At 38.4% G+C, this 23,077-nt stretch overlaps 1 protein-coding gene across 1 annotated transcript in view; it reads right to left on the reverse strand.

The window, feature by feature from the left end:
* SYN2 (synapsin II) overlaps positions 1 to 23,077 on the reverse strand; it is a 203,858-nt gene that overhangs the window by 93,581 nt on the left and 87,200 nt on the right. Inside the window, exons 4-5 of the mRNA XM_075096744.1 lie at positions 22,144 to 22,300; positions 2,030 to 2,119 (exon numbers count right to left, since the gene is read on the reverse strand). Of these exons, the coding sequence (XP_074952845.1) occupies positions 2,030 to 2,119; positions 22,144 to 22,300 (247 nt within the window). The remainder of the gene's footprint in view (positions 1 to 2,029; positions 2,120 to 22,143; positions 22,301 to 23,077) is intronic.

A 23,077-nucleotide genomic window follows, 5' to 3' on the forward strand; every position in this document is an offset into this window, starting at 1 on the left:
AATGCATTAATTTTCTCTAGATTAACATATATTAGGTAGAAATATGTAAAGAAATTATTCAGGTGTAGAGAACAAAAAAGTTCAAGACGACAAATAACATCAGTTCAGACATTAATGAGTGATGTAGAGGAACTAAGAGGGGAAAAACAGTCAAATATTTGTTATACTCTTAAGCAAAGTATGTCTTATAAACACATATACACACTTTCTTTTTTGTGTTCTATTACTGAATTTGAATTCAATTCATTTTTCAAGACAGCAGTTTGCCACTGAACTGGTAGACCTACAGGGTCACACTACTTAAAAATAAAAAGCTAACACATTAATTCTTGTGCCAAAATTATAGCATATTTTCTTTGTTTCTATGTACTGCAATTTAGCAATGCATTAAAAGGCCTGCTTTTCCAATAAAATCATAGAATCATAGACAATATTGAGTTGGAAGGGACCCATAAGGATCATTGAGTCCAACTCCCTGCTCCTCGCAGGACTACCTAAAACTAAACCATATGACTAACAGCACTTCCAGACATTCCTTGAACTCTGACAGGCTTGGTGCCGTGACCACTTCCCTGGGGAGCTTGGATAATAGCTGATAAAATAACAAAGAGAACAATAAATTGTGCACAGAAAATTATAAATCAGCTTTAATCCTGGCCATTCTCAGGAAAATAGTGTGATATAAAACTTACTGCCATTTAAAAAAGCATATTGCAAAACATCAGATATGGTTTTGCTTCTCTACCTGTTACGAATGAAACCCCAAGGCACGAAACACTTCCTTTGCATTAAAAAAAAATAAAAATGATGAAGTTGTATATTTTGCTGATGAATCCATCAACAAAATCCTCTTCCATTCTGAGAAGATTTGACCATCTGGGACAATATTTAGATCTGCTGCTCCAATACAGTACCATTCTCCTTTGGCTCTACAAAACTTCTGTGTAGAAAATTTACTAAATACGTAACTGTGGTGAAAGCTCTTTTCAGAAGTGTCATATGTGACAAGAGAAGTGGAAACATCTGTGAGTTAATAGTCCAAAGAAACCAGAGAGAACTGGGAAAGCAGTATGAAGAGCCATCCTGCCACTCTTGCAATATATCAAAAAATACAGCAGAACTGTACCATACTGTGTTTATTACCAAAAGATGAGTCAGACGTGGGAGAAAGAAGACTTCAGAAGAAATCTTAGTCAACTGCTGTCACTGAGGCTTATCTTAGATGCCACCTACGATAACGAAGTGCTAGCCAGAGTCTCAAGACAGACAAACAGCAGTTACAGCTTGGGAACCTTACATAAGCAGCTAACTAACATATTTATCATGACCTTACAATGGTACTTGAATCACAGCTGTGTGACACATGCTGAATGGATTATATTCTAAAAATAATTGATGCTTCTCTGCTAGTCTATTCAATCAGCAAATAGCCTCCTTCCAGTTTCTCTCAGTGCTGAAAAATACACTCAGGAAAGAATTTCTGTCTAGAAACCATAAGAAAAGTATGAAAAAATTGTCTGCAGCATAAGACACATCATGAGTAAAGGCTGTCTTATTTTTATGAATGCATTTATGTCTGTAAAGGACTGGGAACCAACGTCAGCTCAGGTACAGGAAGATCACCAGTTATAACCAGCCTGATTTTAGATTTTAGAGGTTCTACACTGACAGGTACATAGCTTTGTGCATCATCTACAAAGATAATAAACACTTTGAACATATAATAAAGGACTAGGTTGAAAACAAACCATAAAAGTAACTCTTGCTCTTTAATAGTTGTTCAGTGTCTTTATAAGCATTTAATCTCTTTAAGTTATGAAGTTGGTTAGCTGAAAAATTACTGCCTTCACATCTGAAAATCTTGCAGTTAACCATCACAATGCTTTCAAGTGGTCACCCAGTCTCATCCCTCTGAAAGCTTCCAAAATTACTTTTAAAGCAGACAGTAAATGGGGGAAACGAATTGTGTGTTCACAGTTCCTGTTTTACAGAGACAGTAAGCAAATTTAGTATTGGTATTTGCACGTACCATTTCCTTGTGATTTGGATAGAACGTTTGCTCAATTAAAGGGAACTTCTCTGGACCCAAAGTTTTGTAGACAGACACCAGCTGGGCAAACTGTAAAATAAAGCAAAGCAAAACAAAAAGCTTAGGGGAGAAACCACATTCCACCAAAATTATCTCACACTGTCATTTTACTTCTTGCCTTCTGCATTTCATAAACTCAGCAAATACGCATACACTGTATACACTTTCTCTCTCCTCCTCTCTCACATACACACCATTTTTATCCATCCAAGCTATGACTTCATATACAGATCAACGAAGATCTGTAGATCTGTAAATACGTCTAAGAATTAAGCCTTCACATGTACAGAAAATGTAATGCACTAGAATGCTGGTTTTCAGACACCTCATAGTCTATATATTATAAACTGATTTTGTGATAATAAAATAATTGTAATTTTGCATTTTCTACTGTCTTTAATCGAAGATCAGGCATATTTCACATTAATTTAGCCTCTGGTACCTCACTGACATTGAAATGCATTTTTGCAAAACTGGCAAACAGTGAAAAGCAATAATTGTGCCATACGTAACCAGTCAGGTGAAGGACAAACAAGAGAATTTTAATTTCCTAGGCTCTAGACATGTACCATAGCCACATGGCCATTCTTCCACAATCAACAAAGATGTTGGTAATTTGAACAGCTACATGTTATTGCCATTTCTATTAATGTTTTCTTTCTGGGCCCTTTCTCCGACATATCCAGTCTACCTACACGCAGGACTGTTGTAACTTAACATAGAAAGCAAAACAATGTTTAAACACAAAAAGACAAAGAATTCTTTATTAAATAAAAATGTATTTTGGGGGTGTTCTGTTTAGTGAACAGATCAAGACTTCTAACAGTTCAAAAAACTAAATCACTCTTGAAATCACAGCTTTGCAATTGAGGTTTCTAGGGAGCAAGACGACTTTGGCAGTCAGAAGACCACTATTGTTTCAAGACTCCAAAGCTCTGGCTTGTACATGCCTGTGATGTGTTTAATTGTCATTATGCCAACATGAGACATAAACAACTCAGCACAACAGTTTCAATAGTGGGATTTTCTGGTTACAAACAGGAAAAAAAAGCAAAGAACAGAACTCCATCCATAATGTGGTTAGATAAAATGTTAATGCAATTTAGGGTGCAAGGATAGTAAACACTGTTTAAAAGGGAAAAAAAATGATGAAAGCTTTGTATTGCATTTCCAGCTGGCATAGAGAATTTGTTTAATTTAGTGGTGTTTACTTAGGTTTGGTAAAACACATATTTAGATTTTGAAGTCCTGTGGAAAATACCTTAATGATGAGTAGTTTTCACCAAAAGCTTATGAAATTCTAGTTGGATAGTGTGCAGTACAAAACAGACTTCAAGGAAAGGAAATATTATCACAGCTACCAAAATAAGGTGGGTTGCAAATAGGATTCCTGGCAACTTAATATTTATTTCTGCTCTTACCCAAGATCCAAATTCAATTTTTTTAAGCAAATACTGCCTATTAAATGCATTATTTTTGCCAAATAATTATGTTAAAATAAATCTCTTTACCTATATTTAAGTAAAAGCCTTTAAAAAAAAATCACATGATTATACTTCCTCTGATTTTTTTCCTTATTTTCTTTTCCATTTTCACTCAATGCAAACAAAAGACAGCAAGAAACTGATACTGTTTGTAGGGGTTGTGGCATTCACTCAAGAGGTGAGAGTGCTACAATTAAGATTAGTACTAGCAATGTTTGTTTACTTAAAAATAAAATAGTATCAACCACAGATAATAACACATGTATCACTCTAAAGTACCCTCTATTCTAGCAATTACACTGTGAAATAGCATGTAGGAAAAGTAGGTTTAAATTTCCTCATGGAGAGGCAAGAAATAACTCAGATTTCCCACAGCTGGGGGGAATGATTTAGCCTTTGCCCCTGCTGGGACATTGCCACACCTGTGTGTCTAAAATTTTAGGAATCTCTTGTCAAACTTTTCTCCCCCAAAAGAGCAGCTTGATAAATTTAACCCAAATTCACATAAAACTTTGGCATTGTAATTGTACATCCTTAAACTGCTTTAAATATTTATCTTCCCTGGTTCCTACTGGGCAGTATATGAAAAAGAATCTAATTTATGTTTTAATGAACTTCCATCAATTTCTAGTGTGATCTGGACTATACCATTTTATATTTTCCTTTTGAGCAGCTGAACCAACCAAATATCATTTATACAGACTGAAGCAAAAGACCACTTCTGAAAATCCTGTTGTATCTGGACAGTTTGGAAGCTATACAGAGCTTACAAACAGGCTGAATACAGAATACCACCTTGCCTGCTTTTCTATCCAAACCAGATTTTTAAGGTCTGCTGGAAACTACACTAAGGTTGATTTGACCTCTCTTAGACTTTATAAAAAAAGAAAAAAAAGACAACAACAGCAAAACAAAAAAAACACAAAAACAAACCCCCATATTAATGCTTTGCCTTGATTAGAGTTTTGAAAATGTTTTGTTTTACTGGGCTAGCTAATATGAACTTAAATTACACCTTTAAATCACAGTAAAGTTTATAAAATTTTTTACTGGGCAAGAGCATCATCGTTTTAGATTATAAACTACTGAATTATTATCTAATTATCTAATCGAATGCTGAATGTTTTCAGATACAGAATGTTCATGAAATAGAGAATACTGATAAAGCCATTCTATATTTAAATAAAGTATTTTATACGGATGCTAAAAACCCTGGGAGATTTTAACAATTATCTGAAAAAAGGAACTCATAGAGCTTAGTATTTCAGCAGGAGTCTTTTCAACGTCTTAAAAAACAAGAAAGTGAAAAAAAGTCCTTTAAGCTCTTATTTTAGCTAGCTGAATTTAATTCTCATTTTCAAATTTTGCATCTTCAGCTCTAATAGACATATTCTCAGGTACATAGGTTTATGGGTTTCAGATGAGGGTGGGTTTTTTTTATTTTTTTAAAGAAAAAATAGTGGAATTTCATAATATTCTTTGTAATGTCAGGTCTTCTCTTTTCTACTAGGGACTAAATGCTTTGACATCTAGGCCTACAGATTGTTCCTCCATAAAAGAACAGGAGAGCACCAGCTGTATTTTTCCTCCTCTCCAACAAAGTGTGACACAGATAAGAAGAAATACTTAGTAAAAAAAAAAATACGCTTTGATCTCCTATAAAAGCTTTATGGGGTTTCATTACACTAAGAATGGAACACTATCAATTTGGCTTCACAGACTGTACTGTAATCAACCAGCGCAGTTACAAAAAATCCCTTTGCTAACTTAGAATCACAGAATCATTTACGTTAGAAAAGACCCATAAGACCACCAAGTCCAACTGCTAACCTAGCACTGCCAAGTCCACCACTAAACCATGTCCCTCAGCACTACATACACACTTCTTTTAAATAACTCCAGAGATGGAGACTCAACCACCTCTCTGCGCAGCCTGTTCCAATGTTTGACAACCCATTCAAAGAAGAAATTTTTCCTAATATCCCATCTAAACCTCCCTGATGCAGCTTGAAGCCATTTCCTTTTGTCCTATTGCTTGCTACTTGGGAGACAAGACCAGCACCCACCTCACTACAACCTCCTTTCGGGTAGTTGTAGAGAGTGAAAAGGTCTCCCCTCAGTCTCCTCCAGGCTAAACACCACCAGTTCCCTCAGCTGCTCCTCATCAGACTTGTGCTCTAGACCGTTTATCAGCTTTGTTGCCCTTCTTTAGACACACTCCAGCACCTCAGTGTACATGTTGTAGTGAGGGACCCAAAACTGAACACAGTATTCGAGATACAGCCTCACCAGTGCCAAGTACAGGGGGACAATCAATTCCCTACTCCTGGTGGCCACACTGTTCCTGATACAAGCCAGGATGCTGCTGGCCACCTCGGCCGCCTGAACACACTGCTGGCTCATAGTCAGCCAGCTGTCGACCAACGCCCCTAGGTCCTTTTCTGTCAGGCAGCTTCCAGCCACTCTTCCCCAAACCGGTAATGTTGCATGGAGTTGTTGAGACCCTGCTGCAGGACCCAACACTGAGTCTTGCTGAATCTTGTACAGTTGGCCTTGGCCCATCGATCCAGCCTGTCCAGATCCCTCTGCAGAGCCTTCCTACCCTTGAGCAGATTGACACTCCCACCCAACTTGGTGTCACCTGCAAACTTACTGAGGGTACACTTGACACCCCTGTCCAGATCATTGATAAAGACATTAAACAGAACTCACCAAAACACTGAGCCCTGGGGAACACCACTTGTAACCAACCACCAACTAGATTCTCCAGGAGAATGCTGTGGGAAACGGTGTCAAAGGCTTTACTAAAGTCTAGGTAGACAGCATCCACAGCCTTTCCCCCATCCACCAGGCAGGTCACCTTGTCATAGCGGAGATCAGGTTAGTCAAGCGAGACCTGCCTTTCATAAACCCACGCTGACTGGGCCTGATCACCTGGGTGTCCTGCATGTGCCCTGTGATGGCACTCAAGATGAGCACCTGCTCCATAACCTCCCCAGCACCAACATCAGCCTGACTGGTGTGTAGCTCCCCAGATCCTCCTTCCAGCCCTTCTTTTAGATGGGCCTCACTTTTGCTAATTTCCAGTCAACTGGGACCTCCCCAGTTAGCCAGGACTGCTGATAGAAGATTGAAAGTAGCTTGGTGAGCACTTCTGCCAGCTCCCTTTGTGCTCTTGGGTGGATCCCATCTGGCCCCATAGACTTGTGTCTAAGTGGTGTAGCAGTGGTGGAGCAGGATGCTAACCATTTCCCTGTGGATTATGGGGGCTTCATTCTGCTCTCTGTCCCTGTCTTCCAGCTCAGAGGGCTGGGCACCCAGAAAATCATGGAATCATTAAGGTTGGAAAAGACCTCTAGGATCATCAAATCCAACTGTCAACCCAACATTACCATGCCTCCTAAACCATGCCCTGAAGTGCCACGACTACACATTTTTTGTACACCTCCAGGAATGGTGACTCCACCACCTCTCTGCACAGCCTGTTCCAATGCCTGACCACTCTTTCAGTAAAGAAATTTTTCTAATATCCAATCTAAACCTCCCCTGATGCAGCTTGAAGCTGTTTCCTCTTGTTCTGTTGCTAGTAACTTGGGAGAAGAGACCGACACCCACCCCACTACAACCTCCTTTCAGGTAGTTGTAGAGAGCAATAAGGTCTCCCCGCAGCCTCCTCTTCTCCAGGCTAAACAACCCCAGTTCCCTCAATCTCTCCTCATAAAACCTGCTCTCCAGAATAAACAACTGGTCTTACTATTAAAGCCTGAATAATGAGTTTGCTTATCACTTTAGATGAGTTAAAATGTTCTTAATTACAAACATGTCATCCCTGAAATGCTCAGATTTTTTCCTGAACAAATAGCACAAACTTTTCCCTCAAAGATAATTAGGTATGATATTTAAAATTAATTACTCCAGATGGTGCTTTGTGTTACCTTTAATTCCAGCAAGCTTTGAATCTCTTGTGCCAGACTGAAGGATATGTATCATTGTCCATTCCAGTGGAGAATTTCCTGGTATGCTGTGCAAGATTTTTCATGCAACAAACTACTTGACATTTGCCTGTACATTTGTTCCCTATCAGGGAAGTACCACTAAGCTGTGTATTATAAAACCTTTTCTGTCTGAGATTTTCCTTTATTGTGAGTATTTCTTATCTGTGTGCTTTACAAGTTAAGGCTTGCTTCTACTGACAGTGCAAGAACTCCACCCAGCCATCTAATACTTCGTAACAACGAAAATGATACTAAATTCTCTGAAGAGTCTGTTTCACCAAACCAGATGAGTTGGCATTCTCTAGGACTAGACTAACAGGAAAACCTTGATAGATGAACACTTTCTGAATCCCTCTGTCACAAAAAAATGCTGCTTTTAGCTAAGATTTAACGTATTTTTGACTGCTCTAAGTTGTGGCTGCACCTACAGAGTGGAGAAATGTAATGCAATACCAGTTTACTTCTGGATTTCCATATACAAATTTGCCTTTTACCAAATGTATTAAATGTGTATCAGTGTTTGTGGGTGAAATTACTAAAATAAAATTTCTAAGTTTGTAATATGATCTCAATATTCAGTATTGCGGCCAGCTTTCTTTGAACATGTATTACTTAAAAACAGATGATGCAAACCAGTTTAAAAATCAGGTTGTTATGCTGATTAAACGTTTAGACAGAGTAAAAGTTACATCCTACTGTATACTTAAATTATTCCTTTGTAAGACTAAGACTTGATGAAAGACAGCTTTCCATGGAAATGCAGTAGATGTCTCTAGTATTTATCTGTGAAATGCTCACTAGAGTAAATTATGCTTGAATATGCATATCATTACATGTGAGCACAGATGGGGGCCTCAGCAACTGGATTTTCTGCTCCAATATACAAAGAAAAGCTTCCTTCTCCCTGTAAGGACCTACAGAGGTCTCTCGTCAGGTCTGTAGGTTATGAAGCTGAAAGATTAGTTGTTTTACATTATATACCGGTTTATGTTACATTTCTATTATTGGAAACTAATAAAGACAATGACACATTGATTTTTTTTTTTTATCCTTTTCAGATAGCACTGTGAAAAATGTTCTGAAGTCCATTTTTAGGCTGAGGCTTGGAAATGTGGCTCTTCATTCCAGAAAAAAACATGATTGCCTTGTAGAAGTAAGAGATGTTCAAAAGCACAGACTAAGTACCATTAGCACACCCATATCAAGGGTCCTTGGTGTCCAACAGGATGAGAGACAAACATTACAGACCCTTCAGAGGGAGAAGAAATTAAGCAGTTCTGTGGAACGGACTGAGAGGGTATATTTGCCACATGTACTCTGTGGGAGTCAATTTACTTTAACCAAGATTTTTCACTCTGTCTGCATTTTGAACAGAGTTTCTGTATTTCTCTTTATGGGTTTTGATTTTTTTAAAATTACTATTACCTGGGAAGTATCTGTGTTACTTTTTTTATGCTCTTCATAATATTTGTTCTTTGTTGCATTTGGCCTACATTTCTTCTATTATGCTTTAGTAAACATTAAATACTTTTCCAGAAGGCTGAGTACATACACATTTGATTTGCTATTTGATACCTAATACTAGAATTGAAGGGGACAGGTTGTTGAATGTAGCTTATGTGCCTCTTTATGTCAGCAGGAGCTGACAGACGACTTAATGAAAGTACATAAACTTTCTAAGTCAATTCAAAGTTTGACATGGCAACTGAACAATAAAACATCACCTACAAATAAGTTTGGGCACATTAACAGAATACAGAAAAGATGGGAACTGACAAAAGAACTTGATGTTCCTCCAGTAGTTTTCCATTATTATGATGCAAAGCCAAAGACAGCACAATTGGACTATGAATGGGAAGATAACTTATGTGAACCCTGCATCAGAATTCAAATCGTAGTTTAGTTTTATAACACGATGAGTTATTTCCTAACCCTTTTGCAGCCCAGCCTCACAGGAGAGCATGGTGATGATCTCTGCCTCACCAAGCTGAGCTGCAAACCCCCACTACATTTTTTTATTCAAGTCCTGCTGCTTGACCCATTGACTCTGGGACTAGCAGCATCTCCTCCTTCCACCTTTGACTGCAGCTGACATTTCCTCACCTTCTTTATGTCCACCTCCCTCCTTACCCTCTGGGGTGCTTGTCTGCATCTACTGAGATGGAGCTACTAAGCCTGTGTGGATTGTGCTGACCCTTCCCAGAACCATTTGGGTGTCTCTGCTCCATGTTACCCAGAATTTCCAAAGGCTTCTGCACATCTCCTGCAGCATGAGTACTGCAGCCTGTATTGCCTCTGAGAAGCACATCTCTCCAACTGCTAATCACTGCTGGAATTAACTGCTGTAGTATGTTCACATCAGAATTACATCTGATGAGATATACATGACATCAAGAATTTCTACAGGATGCAAAGACAAAAAAAAGCCTTAAATAAAAACCTCATGCCCTTAGAAGAACTGCACGCAAAGCTCTTGCTTACAGATTATCCGAGTGCATCCACGAGAGGAAAAAAAAAATTTCTACAACAGTTAGAAAAGCGGGATTTAAAAAAAAACAAAACCCAACCCAGAAAAGGATCACAATCAGAGATATTAAAACTTTTCATCCTGGCTTGCAAAGTTAGGTAGCAAGGCATCTGGCAATGAGAAGTACCTTGGCTAATGAAAGAGGTGGTGACAAAATGTGTAAACAGTGAGGAAAGTGAGATTTAAGGAAGACATGGATTAAAATGAAGGAAAAATAGCTATGAGCATAAAAGGTAGAAAACAGATCAGGACATGTTTGTCAGAAAATAAATAGCAAAAATTAGTGACATAAGGCCTAGATGAAGAAGCCTTCTGGAACTTTTTCCAGAACTGAGTTCTGGAACTGAGTCATTCAAATAAAAGCTATGAGGACTCCTTCTTGGGTGCACTTGGCAGCAATGAGAATGTGCAGTTTATTCCACTATTATGGGAACATCGAGTTCAGTGTCCTGTTCAAGGAAACATTTGTGCACCTGTTTATTTTAATGGGACTTGGGCGTGTGCTTAAGCACTTCTCAAAAGCGTTTGGGGCTCACCGCAGTAAAAAGAAATTTTATTGGTTTGTGGATTTTTTTAAGAAACACTAAGATCCTGAGACTTTCCACTTAAAATAGTAAGTTTTAATAAAAATAGTGAATTCAATGAAACTTCACAGTAGAGGAGGAAATCTATCTTCTAATGCAAACTGGGTTTTGCAGATACAGCCCTCCTTATTAGGGAGTCTTTTAGTTAATGAAATTTTGTGCAGGTGTTCAGATGTGTCTGTATGAAGTTATCTTCAGATACAAAGCATTATTTATGTATTAACCACTGAAGTAAGAACTAAATCCCCTTTTAAAGCTAAACATACAGTTAAAATACATGTTTTTTCCTTTCTCTTAAATTGTATGTAGATGCAATCATAAGCATCTACAACTTGTTCACAGAATTCAAACTCAGTCAAACAGGACTTCCTACCTACATGGACTTCCCTGTTCCAAGATGTTTCCTTCATTTCAGCATGATAAGGAAAATTGAAAAACTTCTCACATGATCCACTGGCAAAGCTCTATGGTAGAATGCCATTCACCAGACAAGACCAGCCAACACGCTCTCTTTTAAGCCCAGCACAGGAAGTCAGAGGACTTCTCTGAGGTGGCCAGCATCCAAACAGTGCAATACTTCATAGCATTGTAAACTGCATCATAAACTAAAGATGATACTTCACAGAACAGGTACACTAGTTACTACACCTCGTAAAAGAAACAAGGACAAGTAGACTTTCCATCTATTTCACATGTGAACTGGAGCTACAAATAGAACAAAGAAATGACAGCAAGGAAATCAGATGGCAACAGCACCACTGGTGGGAGTTTTGAAAAATATGAGTGAAAACAATCCTTGTGCAGAGGGAGAGAGGGGACAGGAAGGAGTGGGGATGGGGGAGCCAGCACAATGGGAGGGATTTTCCTGGATGGGTGACAAATTCCTTTTTCAGGAAGGGGAGTCTAGCTCCCAGATTCTCCTCATCACTGAGTAGTGTTAGATAAAAGAAGCCAATATAATCTTTACGTATATTTTGGTTAGAAAAAGTTATCATCTTAGGTACTTTCATAGGGACTATAACACACAGGTTTCCTTTTTAATTAAATATTAAGATTGCACAAGAAATCAAACTTAATTTTCATAATCTGGCCTTCAGTTATGGATATTTGAATTCAGCAAGCACAAAAGAGGGTTTTGAATTTCAATACCATAGCAGGAACAGCAGATAATACAAAGGATATGAACCACAGCTTTACAGTCCTGGTTTTCAGATTAATCCTACAACCTTTATTTAAATACAGTTTCTTTCAGTAGAAGCTAAGAAATGGTTAAAAGTCTGTTTCAGTATTCTGCCATGAGAAATGTTCAATGCAATGAAAGTCTGTAATGGATGTCAAGAGTCCCATTACTGCTCTTTAGCATGGAGAAGAACAGGCAAAGTGACAACAACCTAGCACAAAATTCAAGAATGCAGTAAAAAAAAATCTGAGTCTACTTTTGCATCAAATTGGCCTCATGGCAGTAAATGCTGGTCAAAGCAAAATATATATATGTACAGACACTCCATTGATATATAAAGAACCTCATTGTTCAAGCAATGACTGATGAATATAGAGCTGTAAGAATTACTTGCTGTATTGAACAGAAAACAAATCATCACCCACTAAGGTATGCTCATTATTTAAGAGTGTCTGCTTTTTTCAAGTAATTTCAGGTGAACTTACGTATTTTAGAAAAGCAAAATCATTTAGTAACACTGTAATATTCCCTCCCCATTGAATAGATTAAGCCTAAAATAGCTCTATAAAAAGGTGCAAAGAAGAAAACACACTGCTACATTTAATATATTTAGATTCTTTGTCATGCATTTAAATTAATAATTATTTATGAACTTTGCTTCAACTTAATGTTAAAACTTGCTAGTAAATTATCTTTTGACCAAAAAGCTTAAAATGTTTTCACCTTCCTCCCAACACTGTTTGGTGAACTTACTTTCAGCTCTTGCACTACAAATCCATCAACATGTTTTGTTTTAACTGGCAGACTGAGCAAAGAGGCCAAAATCTTCATTGGCTGACAGAGAATTAAACTACATTTTTTTATGCTTAAAGTTCTGCTCAGATCAGTGCTGAAATAGCAGCACCTGTGGACAGTTTGTTCTCCAGCTGCCCTATAGATACACAGGCATCTGCCTTCACTGTGCCTGTAAATCTAATACCCTTCATATGAGTAAAAGCCACAAAGCTGATTTTAGAAAGACCTCTACCATTCATGCAAATGTTTGCAAATTGGCAAATGGAATTTGTTATAGAGATTGCCACACATTATCACATGAAGCTGTTCAAACTTTACCACCCATGCAATTGCATCCAGTGCCTAAGAAAGCAACTCTTCACTGCTTGAGAAAGAGATGAACAGCACCTGGCTTCCAATCCTGAAGTGGGAGAAAGGAACTGCTTTTGCTACAAGTAGCTTCCTAAAGTATAGGGGTAGGAAAAAGCCATTAAACAACCTGTTTGGACGGACTCTGCCTGCCCAGTGTCTCCATCCTTATCTATCAATTAGATAATCTCTCCAGAATGGTTGAAAAAACAAGAAAGTTCAGTGCTGGCTCCAGGTTGAGCCAGCCTGGCTTCAGCCAGGTTGCAGGTGTGCACTCTTTAGCCTTGACCTTCAATAAGATCCCCTCTGGCATATGGAGAAGTGCAATAACCAGTGGAATTCTAGCCCACTGTTCAGCATTGTTGAACAAATTTTAGTTTTGGTAATGAGCACCGAATTTTCTTACAGTCCAATAAATATTCAGTAAGAAATTTATAATTTCTTTCTCTGAAACAGACATAGAAGAGCATTGAAGGGTCTCATAGATTTACAGTAAATAGGTTTTCAAAAGACTTTTATTCTTGTGCACATTCATTTTATTTGTTATTCATTCTCCAGAAGATACTCTGACACAATATTGAAACTCATCTGTGTGGTTGCGTCTGCCTATTAGCATAGCTTTAATAATTTGTGTCAACAGGAAGCTGGAATGAACAGAGCTCAGTTTTCTAATGTGCTCCTCCCTGCACAGTGCCTACAAGATTCCTGACAGTGCCCCAATCCGTTCCTCAAGTTTATTAAACTACAGCTTGAAGGGGGAAAAACACAAGAGTGCAACTGCTAACAGCAACACACGGAGGAGGAGAAAACAAGGTGGGGGAGTATTATGATACCATCAGAAAGCAAGAAAGGGCAGTTAAAACAGACCTTCCAAAGAAAGCAAGGTAAGGAAAGAGAAATTAAGTATTCAGTAAGAGTAGAAACATGAAGATAGTTAAGTAGAAAATAATCTGCAAAAGAAATGCAAAGCAAAATAAAACACATGAAGGCATAGAATTACATAAGCTTGGCAAAGGGAGCAAAAAAGAAAAATGTCAAAAAACTTGCAAAAAAGTATTTGGCCATCCGCTCACAAACTGTAGGAAAAGAAACAAACAAGAACTGCAAGATTTACAATACTACCAAGTTTGACTACAGGAAAAGCCATAACCAGCCCTCCCTCAGAATGATTGCAGATGAGCAAGGAAAGAAATTTTGGCATAACAATGTGTTCTATGGCACTTCTCTTATTTTAAAACCCTTAATAACAATAAATTCCTACACTGAAGCAAAGTCCCAGTGATATTTTGAAGTTGTTTTAGTACAAGGTGGGTTCACACCTGGAGCTCTATGTAAAAAATGCCCAGATCTTTCATCTGTCTTTAAAACAACACAGATACGTCTGTCTTCTGGGCCTTAATTCCACTCTGCCAGCTTTTGACAGAACACAGTTCCTATTTTTTTCCTTTATTGCCCAAATTACTGAACCAATGCAGCTGTTGGCACTATGCCAACAGAGTTCACTTGAGGCCAAGCAGGCTTAGCACCCAGCTTTCCCATCCATGCAGTGATACGTCTCTTCACAAGTTGTTACAGCTATGCAGTAGCTTGACACTCTACAGTGGGATTTCTACATCCCCTCTGTGATTACATCATGTCAGTATTTCAAGCTAAACACAGACTCTTACACCAGCATGGCAACAGGTAATTAAGGTCACGGTGCTCGCAAATGTTTTTTGTAGACCCATCATTATGTTGTAGGTTGTGCCATCTCCTTCACCAGAGCAAATGTGTAATTAACGTATCAGCAGATCCTTGAAGACTTCTATACCAACCACTGTTATGTAGTCTCCCAAGGAACACTAACAAGAGAACAGATTTGCAGCTAGCTGCAGGTGCTGTTATGTTTTCCCTCTGCATTACAGGAACCAGAACTGATATCACGGAATTTGGTCTGATTTTGTGAGAATTTTCTTTCTCTTCAGTCATACACACTTGGTCTATACAATTGCAGCAATTCTGTAATCTCTGCAGTGTTGAAATGCTTATCACTATCTGAACCTAAAAGTAGCAATCCAGCTTCTATGATATGTGTAATTAGTAGGTCACAGTCCAGGTTTAACTAAAATAAAGCGTTCCATCTACAGCAGCCATAGACATGGAACCTTGCAGCCCCTGACAAGCAAGTCAGAGTCTGCACTTTCAGTATACTGACCAATTAACTCCACCTCACTGCATAATTCCACTTATTGGCAACGTGCTATACTCAGTATGGGTGAAGAGCTAATAATCTGTAGTATTCCAAGAGTGCACCCCTATCACCAATATTTGTAACTGAAGCTAAAATCAGGAGTAGGGTTCAAATGATGTAAACACTTAAGCATGCAAATTTTACATCAATTTTAATAGGAAGCATGCAAAAGATGCGTAGAGGAAGGAAGACATTTTTAAAAAATTCAGCCCGGTATACTGGAAAATCGTGGGTTTGTTAAAAATACTATTTCCCCAGCCTGAATCACAGGCATAATATTTTGCCTATTACTGCAAGCACTGTCATTATCATCACATTTTCCAGTTACTTCCAGCCTCTGCAATTACTTACTTAGCTCACCTACATCATGTATTATCGGAAAGATTACAATCTCATAAGCCTCAGTTAAGGAATGTCTCACTTATTTCTCAAATAACATTTTCTAAAGGAAAACAAAGATAATAAAATACCTAGACTGTTACTTTATATATATACCATATCATAACCTTGGGTAATTAATTATGTTATTTTTTTCTTTTGGCTATATAAAACTTTCATAAATACTTTACAACAGGTTCTGCACACCGTTAGATATGTGTCCTGATCGTAAGATGGATCATGAATCCAATGAGGAAAGGATACATTTTTGCCTCACCTTAACTCGATGTAACTGTAAAACTAGGTAAAATTTTTATCTCATCTGAATGGGATGAGTCATGCACAAGATTTTACTTTGCAACATGACAATGCAATGAAACATTCCAACGTGGTAAGAGAGGGTATGAGCCTTAAAATGGTTCCTCCACAGCTCTGCATGCACTTACTAACAAAGAACTCAGTCTTTATTTAGAAAACTCATGCTTTCCCCCCTAGGTATGTAGCTGACATTCTTACTAGCGTTGAAGTGAAATGCATCTCACAAGCCAGGCTCCAATTTTTCATGAGGTAGGTGGTAAGTATTATCACAGTGAAATAACAGTACTGTAATAATCCCAAACCATTAACATATTTCAGTATGCAAACATCTCACCACACACATTCATTTCAATATTTTTTTTGCCATGATTGCTAGCATCTGAACTTTTCAAATGGTTATCTGGTTCTTTGAACTTCTGACGTGCATTCAAAGGAACTATGTATGTCCTGACACCAGAAAACACAAGCTTGAAGACTTGTTTTCAGAAGTGTTTTTAGTATGTTTCTGGCAACCTTCCCACCACACCCCCACCTTTCAGTAATACACCTCAGATCAAATACAAATTTGCTGACTGTCTATTGGCAAAGATACAGAAACCCACGTGTGTCTGCAAACACAATACAAAAAGAGTTCCGCTGAAAAACTACAGGCAGGTGCTTCAGTTTCTAACACAGGGTGTGAATCTGTCCTCAAGGTTGAAAACAGATGCTGTACATCTGGAGCTGTACGTTCTAAAAAGCAAGGACCTGATACTCTGAAGAATATTATTTTTTGTTTAATTAAATTATTTTTTAATTTATTTTTTAAAAATTACTTTCAGTTAATTAAAAAACAAAGATTTTATATTTGGATTCTAACTCTCATTTTATTTGATAGCCCTTTGATAACTAGTCTAACTTTACTGGCTTCCCCTCCTAGCAATTCTGTACTACTACTGATTTTAAAGTGATGTAAGATCAAATGGCCATGACTAATTCAATCATTTTTCATCCCTTAAAGGCCTATTCCATTGGACACCCTATTTTTTTTCTGCTGTTATAGAAGTTGCGATTCACTTCTGCCACTCAAATTTTACCTGCAGGAAAGTCAATCTATTTCATATCAATTAATAAAGACCATTATTTATGGATTTATCTAGAGTTCCGATTTATAATTTTTCATAGGGCTTTTGAACTGGCAATTTTTTATAGAAATAGTTTTCATAAAAGTGTCATCCATGTTAACAAAGGAATTGTCCAGAAATACTCCTGTACATGCTATGAAGAAAGGGGCTAATTGATTTTAAGTCTAAGCACATGCTTGCTTACTCACACTACTGCAAAATTGACATGGACACTCATGACTGCAGAATACGCCTTCTGAAATCCTTTCTGACGCTAAGATGTACTTAATGAAAAGGTACATATGTACATAGGCCCACTGTTAAACCGAAAAGGAGAGTCAATCACCAATGACGCTGAGAAAGCAGAGATCTTCAACACCTTCTTCACCTCTGTCTTTACCAACACTATTGGGTCCCAGGCTTTGGGAACGAAATTGCCGATTGATCCAAACACCGACCCACCATCAGTGAAGGAAGAGTTAGTACATGAATTACTACAGGAGCTTGATCCCTACAAATCAATGGGCCCTGACGCCATCCACCCGAGGGTGTTGAGCGCGCTGGCTGACATCATTGCAAGGCCACTCTCCGTAATCTTCGAGAAATCGTGGAGAACGGGGGATGTCCCAGAGGACTTGAGGAAGGCAAATGTTACCCCTATCTACAAGAAGGGCTTGAGGGAGGATCCGGGTAACTATAGGCCCTCAGCCTTACTTCAATCCCTGGGAAAGTTATGGAACAAATCCTCCTGGGGGGCATCACAAGTCAAATGAAGCATGTGATTGGGAAAAGCCAACATGGCTTCACTAAAGGCAGATCGCTGTTGACAAACCTGGTGGCCTTCTATGACAAAGCGACTTGCCTGGTTGACATGGGGCAGGTGGTGGACACTGTCTACCTGGACTTCTCCAAGGCCTTTGATACGGTCCCCCACAGTCTCCTCCTGGAGAAATTAATGCATTATGGCCCAGACAGGTGGTCTGTACAGTGGGTGGGGAACTGACTGACAGGCCGCACCCAAAGGGTGGTGATAAATGGCTCCTTTTCCAAGTGGCAACCTGTCACTAGTGGAGTCCCCCAGGGACCGATACTGGGGCCAATGTTATTCAATAGCTTTATAAGGGATCTGGATAACGGCATCAAGTGTAGCCTGATGAAGTTTGCGGATGACACTGAATTGAGTGGGGAAGCAGGCACTCCAGAAGGAAGAGCTGCTCTGCAGGGAGATCTGGATAGGCTGGAAGAGTGGGCCAGCAAGAACCTTATGAAGTTCAACAAGGAGAAGTGTAAGCTCATGCACCTGGGAAAACATAATCCGGGAGTGCAGCACAGACTGGGATCCACCTGGCTGGAGAGCAGCTCTGTGGAAAGGGACATGGGGGTCCTGGTGGTCAGAAAGCTCAACATGAGTGAACAGTGTGCTGCTGCAGCCAAGAAGGCCAACAGGATGCTGGGTTGCATCAAAAAGGGCATTGCCAGCAGAGATAAAGAAGTCATTATCCCACTCTGCTCAGCGCTTGTCAGGCCACACCTGGAGTACTGTGTACAGTTCTGGTCCCCACTATACAAAAAGGATGTGGACAGGCTGGAAGGGGTCCAGAGAAGGGACACCAAGATGATCAAACGACTGGAAGGCCTGCCATACGAGGATAAGCTGGGAGAACTGGGTTTGTTCAGCCTTGAGAAAAGGAGGCCTCGAGGGGATCTCATCCCCATGTACCAGTACTTAAGGGGTTGCTACAAAGAAGATGGAGGCTCCCTTTTCACATGGAGTCACATGGAGAGGACAAGGGGGAATGGACACAAGTTGCTCTTGGGGAGATTCCGATGGGACACGAGAGGAAAACTTTTCACAATGAGGACAGTCAATCATTGGAATAATCTTCCCAGGGAATTGGTTGACTCGGCCACGTTGGACACCTTCACGAGTCGTCTGGACAGGGTGCTGGGCCATCTTGTCTAGACTCTGCTCTTCCTAGAAAGGTTGGACTAGATGATCCCTGAGGTCCCTTCCAACCTGGGATTCTGTGATACGTGTATGAACTGGAACTTACTTTTCTTCTTTATGCATGTTAAGACTACAAATAATATAAACCGTAATTGGGATTAGAATGAATTTTAGTATTTAGGCCATGATTAAAAAGACAGACATTTAAATAAGGAAATGGTCTGAACCACAAGCATACAATTTCAGTTTCATCAAATCATGAAGTTTAGTATATAAGAGATGAGACTGCCAGGTGGTTCAATACCTTTAATCAGAGCTGGAAATGTTGAACTGTTTTCTAATCAAGGAACTTGCAGAATAATTCTGCTAGTTTTTTCTAGTTACAGTTTAACTAAGTTTGTACCAATTCAGCTTAAATAAATGTCATTTTATCAGTGGGGAACACTGCTTGATTCACTGGCCTAAAAGTACATCTAGGAGCACAGTATGGGCATCAATGTTTTTTATGCTTAATGTTAGCATTCAGCAACAGATTGAGGAGTGCACCTTAAGGCAGCCAAAACTAGCCTACAGTTTGCAGTAGAGATTTCACATAGGCAGGGTAGTTTGTAGGAGTTAGGTGTAATCAAAAAAGCTATAACATTAGCAAAACCAACAGTCCCTGGATTCTGTTGCATTATTTGAACATTCATGAAACTGGTTGCATCAAAGGATCAATGGATTTTTACCCTCAGGGTATTTATTCTGGGCTTGGGTTGAAACAGGTTTGCATGACTTGCAGTGTTTACCTTTCCTGAATCTGATGAAGATTCCATGATGCTCTGGGATGGATGTGGTTTTGTCTACATCTCCCACTACCACAAAGAACAGAAGTCAGGATATTCCAAGTCAAACGCCCAAACAAGCCCCCTCGTGTTTGTATGAAACTGTGTTTGTGCTCAAAATAAAAGTTGACACTCCTAAGTAGGATTCAGCTAAAGTACAGTGCCACCACATATTCAGAATGGGAACCAATCACACATTTGCAGGCTTCACTTTTGGTTACAGGTAGTTAAAACACAGAATTGAGGCCGTCGTGGAGCAAAGCACGATCATGCTCACAACACATGAACATTGCCTACTCAGGCTAATTGTCCATGGACTTGCAATGGGGGATGTATGCTCAGGCCCTGCTCTCTCAACTGTGCACTTCAATGAAAACCACATCAGGGAACTACAGAAGATAATTAAAATGTGAAAGATGCTAGTCAGAAGCATGTGACCTGTCTGACACTTTAAAATGTCTCTAGGATAGTTGTTTCTTAGAGGAAATACCTAAGAGATGTGAAACAGACTCTTGCTGACGCTGTGAAAAATCTTAGTATTTCAAACAAAACATACTTTGGCAGTCAGATGTAGAAATGTCAAGGTAGAAAAATCTTAAAGGAAAAAAATCGTTCTTCTCTCTGTTCAAATAAAATAAAATTAGCTTAAAATATTTTCATTTCATTCATATCTAGCTTGAGACAAACCACAGAAATTTCAGCTAAAAAGGGAAATTTTTGCAAAAAGCAAAGATACAGATATGGCAATTCAAACAATAGCCATTTCATCATGAACTGTTACGCCACACCTTAAAAAAAACTCTACCAAAATTCAAGACTATTTTAAAATTATTATAACTCTAAATTCAAATAAGACCTTATAAGCATAACACTTTATTATTTTTTGTGATGTACTGTATAGAACAACAAAAAAGATACAGAACATGACAATTACTTTACACATGTAACCTTATGCTTGCTTTTGCCAGGTCCTCCAGTTATTATAGTAAATATTCCTATAGCTCCTAGTTACGTCCAGTTATTATTATGAATGAAAAAGTCAGCAGACAAATTTTATGTGCAACAAGACCAGTTGTAAGAAAGACATACTTTTATTGGTTTGGTGGAATAACAGCCATGACAGTAATGCCACCAGAAGAATATTACAAGGAGGAATTATTAATTTACTTTTTATTGCATCATTATTGCATATAAATGCTACTGTTATTGCTTCATTGCTTTATTACATACAATGAATCAACGCATTAAGAAACACCACACAGCACAGAAAATGTGCTGTATTAAATAATGGATTCAGCAATGTACAACATGTATTCTGAGAAGTTATAAAAGCTCTAGCAATTATTTATTCTCCACTGTAGCTTTCTGCAGTATAAAAGTATGATAAAATTAGCTGAAAGAGGTCTATGTTAAAATGTGCTGACAATTTTTTTGAGGGATTTTCATAGTGTGAAAAATAAACATCTTCAACGCAATAAAAAGTATTACAGTACAACTTTCCTTCGGTGTGAAAAATATTGACAACCTTTCTTTTCTTACCCAGACATCAGATTAAAAATGTTATGAAGCTTCAGCTAGTTATAACAAGTGGTATTCTTTAAAGTTGCATTAGCTCTTGGGCAACTGAATACATCTATTAAAGGAACAGTGATTACAGCATTGATAATCATCTTTTACAGCACCACATTTTAACTTGTTGCTACTATTATTTAGTCCTCTATGAACTGAAAAGATCATCAAATTCTACCTTCATCACTACAAAGCATGTAATGAAAAACTGCATTGACTTCTACACTGCGTACCTCATTACTCTAGGTGTAACTGAAAAGACAAACTCCTACCCCATATGCACAAGATTATGAAAAGAGCTTTCAAATGAGGAAACTAATAGCTTCAGATTTCCTTGCTAAAGCACAGCCCCAAAAATTTCACAGGCATGAGGAAAACACTGGCTAAAAGTCTGTTTAAATTATGTTCAAAACCACAAATATGAAAAATATTCTCAGCTTGCTTTTCCCAGACAAATTGTGAATACACACACTTTCCTCACTTGAGGAAGTATGTTAGCAGTGGATAGGCTTTCCATTAGTTTCCTCAATTATTTCATTATTTGTACTATAAATACTTTTTTCTGTCTCCACACTGCCTACACTGGCTCTTTGAAAAAATTATTTAAATATCTTAGTTTACTTTTTATTCCTTTCACTACTTCTTCACTGCTCTGCTAAGTAACGTTGCAGTTGATACTCAATATTCACAAAAGGGAGCTAAACAAGCAAACAAATAAAAAAAGTCACTGACTGTTTTTGCACCAGAAAAACTTTTTGATACATCACTTACCACCCACGGTTTGTCACAGAAGTTATAGACTGATTCCAGGGAGTTGACGCTAGGGATGCCTGCATACTGCATTCCAATGATCAAGTTACGGAAATCTTCATTTTCTGCCATACTGAATGAATGTTGTCGAACAAGGACAAAATCAGGCCGGAATGACCTAGCAAGAAAAAGATACATTACTAATAGCCAGAGATCAAATTGTTTTTCCTTCAACAGCAAAGTCTTAAAAGGGAAAAATGTCTAGCTGATGGATGGAGAAGTACTAAAAGAACACTCAAAACAAAGGTAAATGCTACAAGACAGAAAGAATTAATATGGCATTAAGAAATTCTATACTGTATCATTTCTTAACAGCTGTTAAGAAAACACTGGCATCCAGTCAATAATGTGACTCTATTAGGAGGAGAGACAAATTATCATGGCTTTTCAAGGTTGTTTTCCCACTGAAAGATAAATCATACATATAAATTCTGACTCTGTTCTTAGTTTATGTACACCAATGACAGTCAAAACCAAAGCAGGCAAATGTCTCTGCCAGACACGTAAGCTTCTTGGGAAAAAATTTTTTTCCACAACTATTGTCAGACTGTTTCTAAGACAGTAAGAGATGCAGCAACCCCACTGCTCACAAAAGGAATCATACCATAGTTGGGAGATAATAACAATTCAACTTTTGATCAAGACACTTGTCAAAATTAATTTCTAAACCTACAACTGCACTTTTGTTTCCTCTTTCTCTCTTGTATCCCACCAGGATTTCCCCTGTTGCAGCCTCTGTGGCTTCTTGTCCCATCACCATGCACCTTTTAGAACAGTCTGACACCATCTTCACCTCACTCCAACCCTAACATTTAGTTACTGAAGAAGGTTTTGGAAAACAGAAGACATAACAGAACAGGACAGAACCACAAGTACAGGGGCAATTCATTCCTAA

Source organism: Phalacrocorax aristotelis, chromosome 6, assembly GCF_949628215.1.
Source record: "Phalacrocorax aristotelis chromosome 6, bGulAri2.1, whole genome shotgun sequence".
NCBI lineage: Eukaryota > Metazoa > Chordata > Aves > Suliformes > Phalacrocoracidae > Phalacrocorax > Phalacrocorax aristotelis.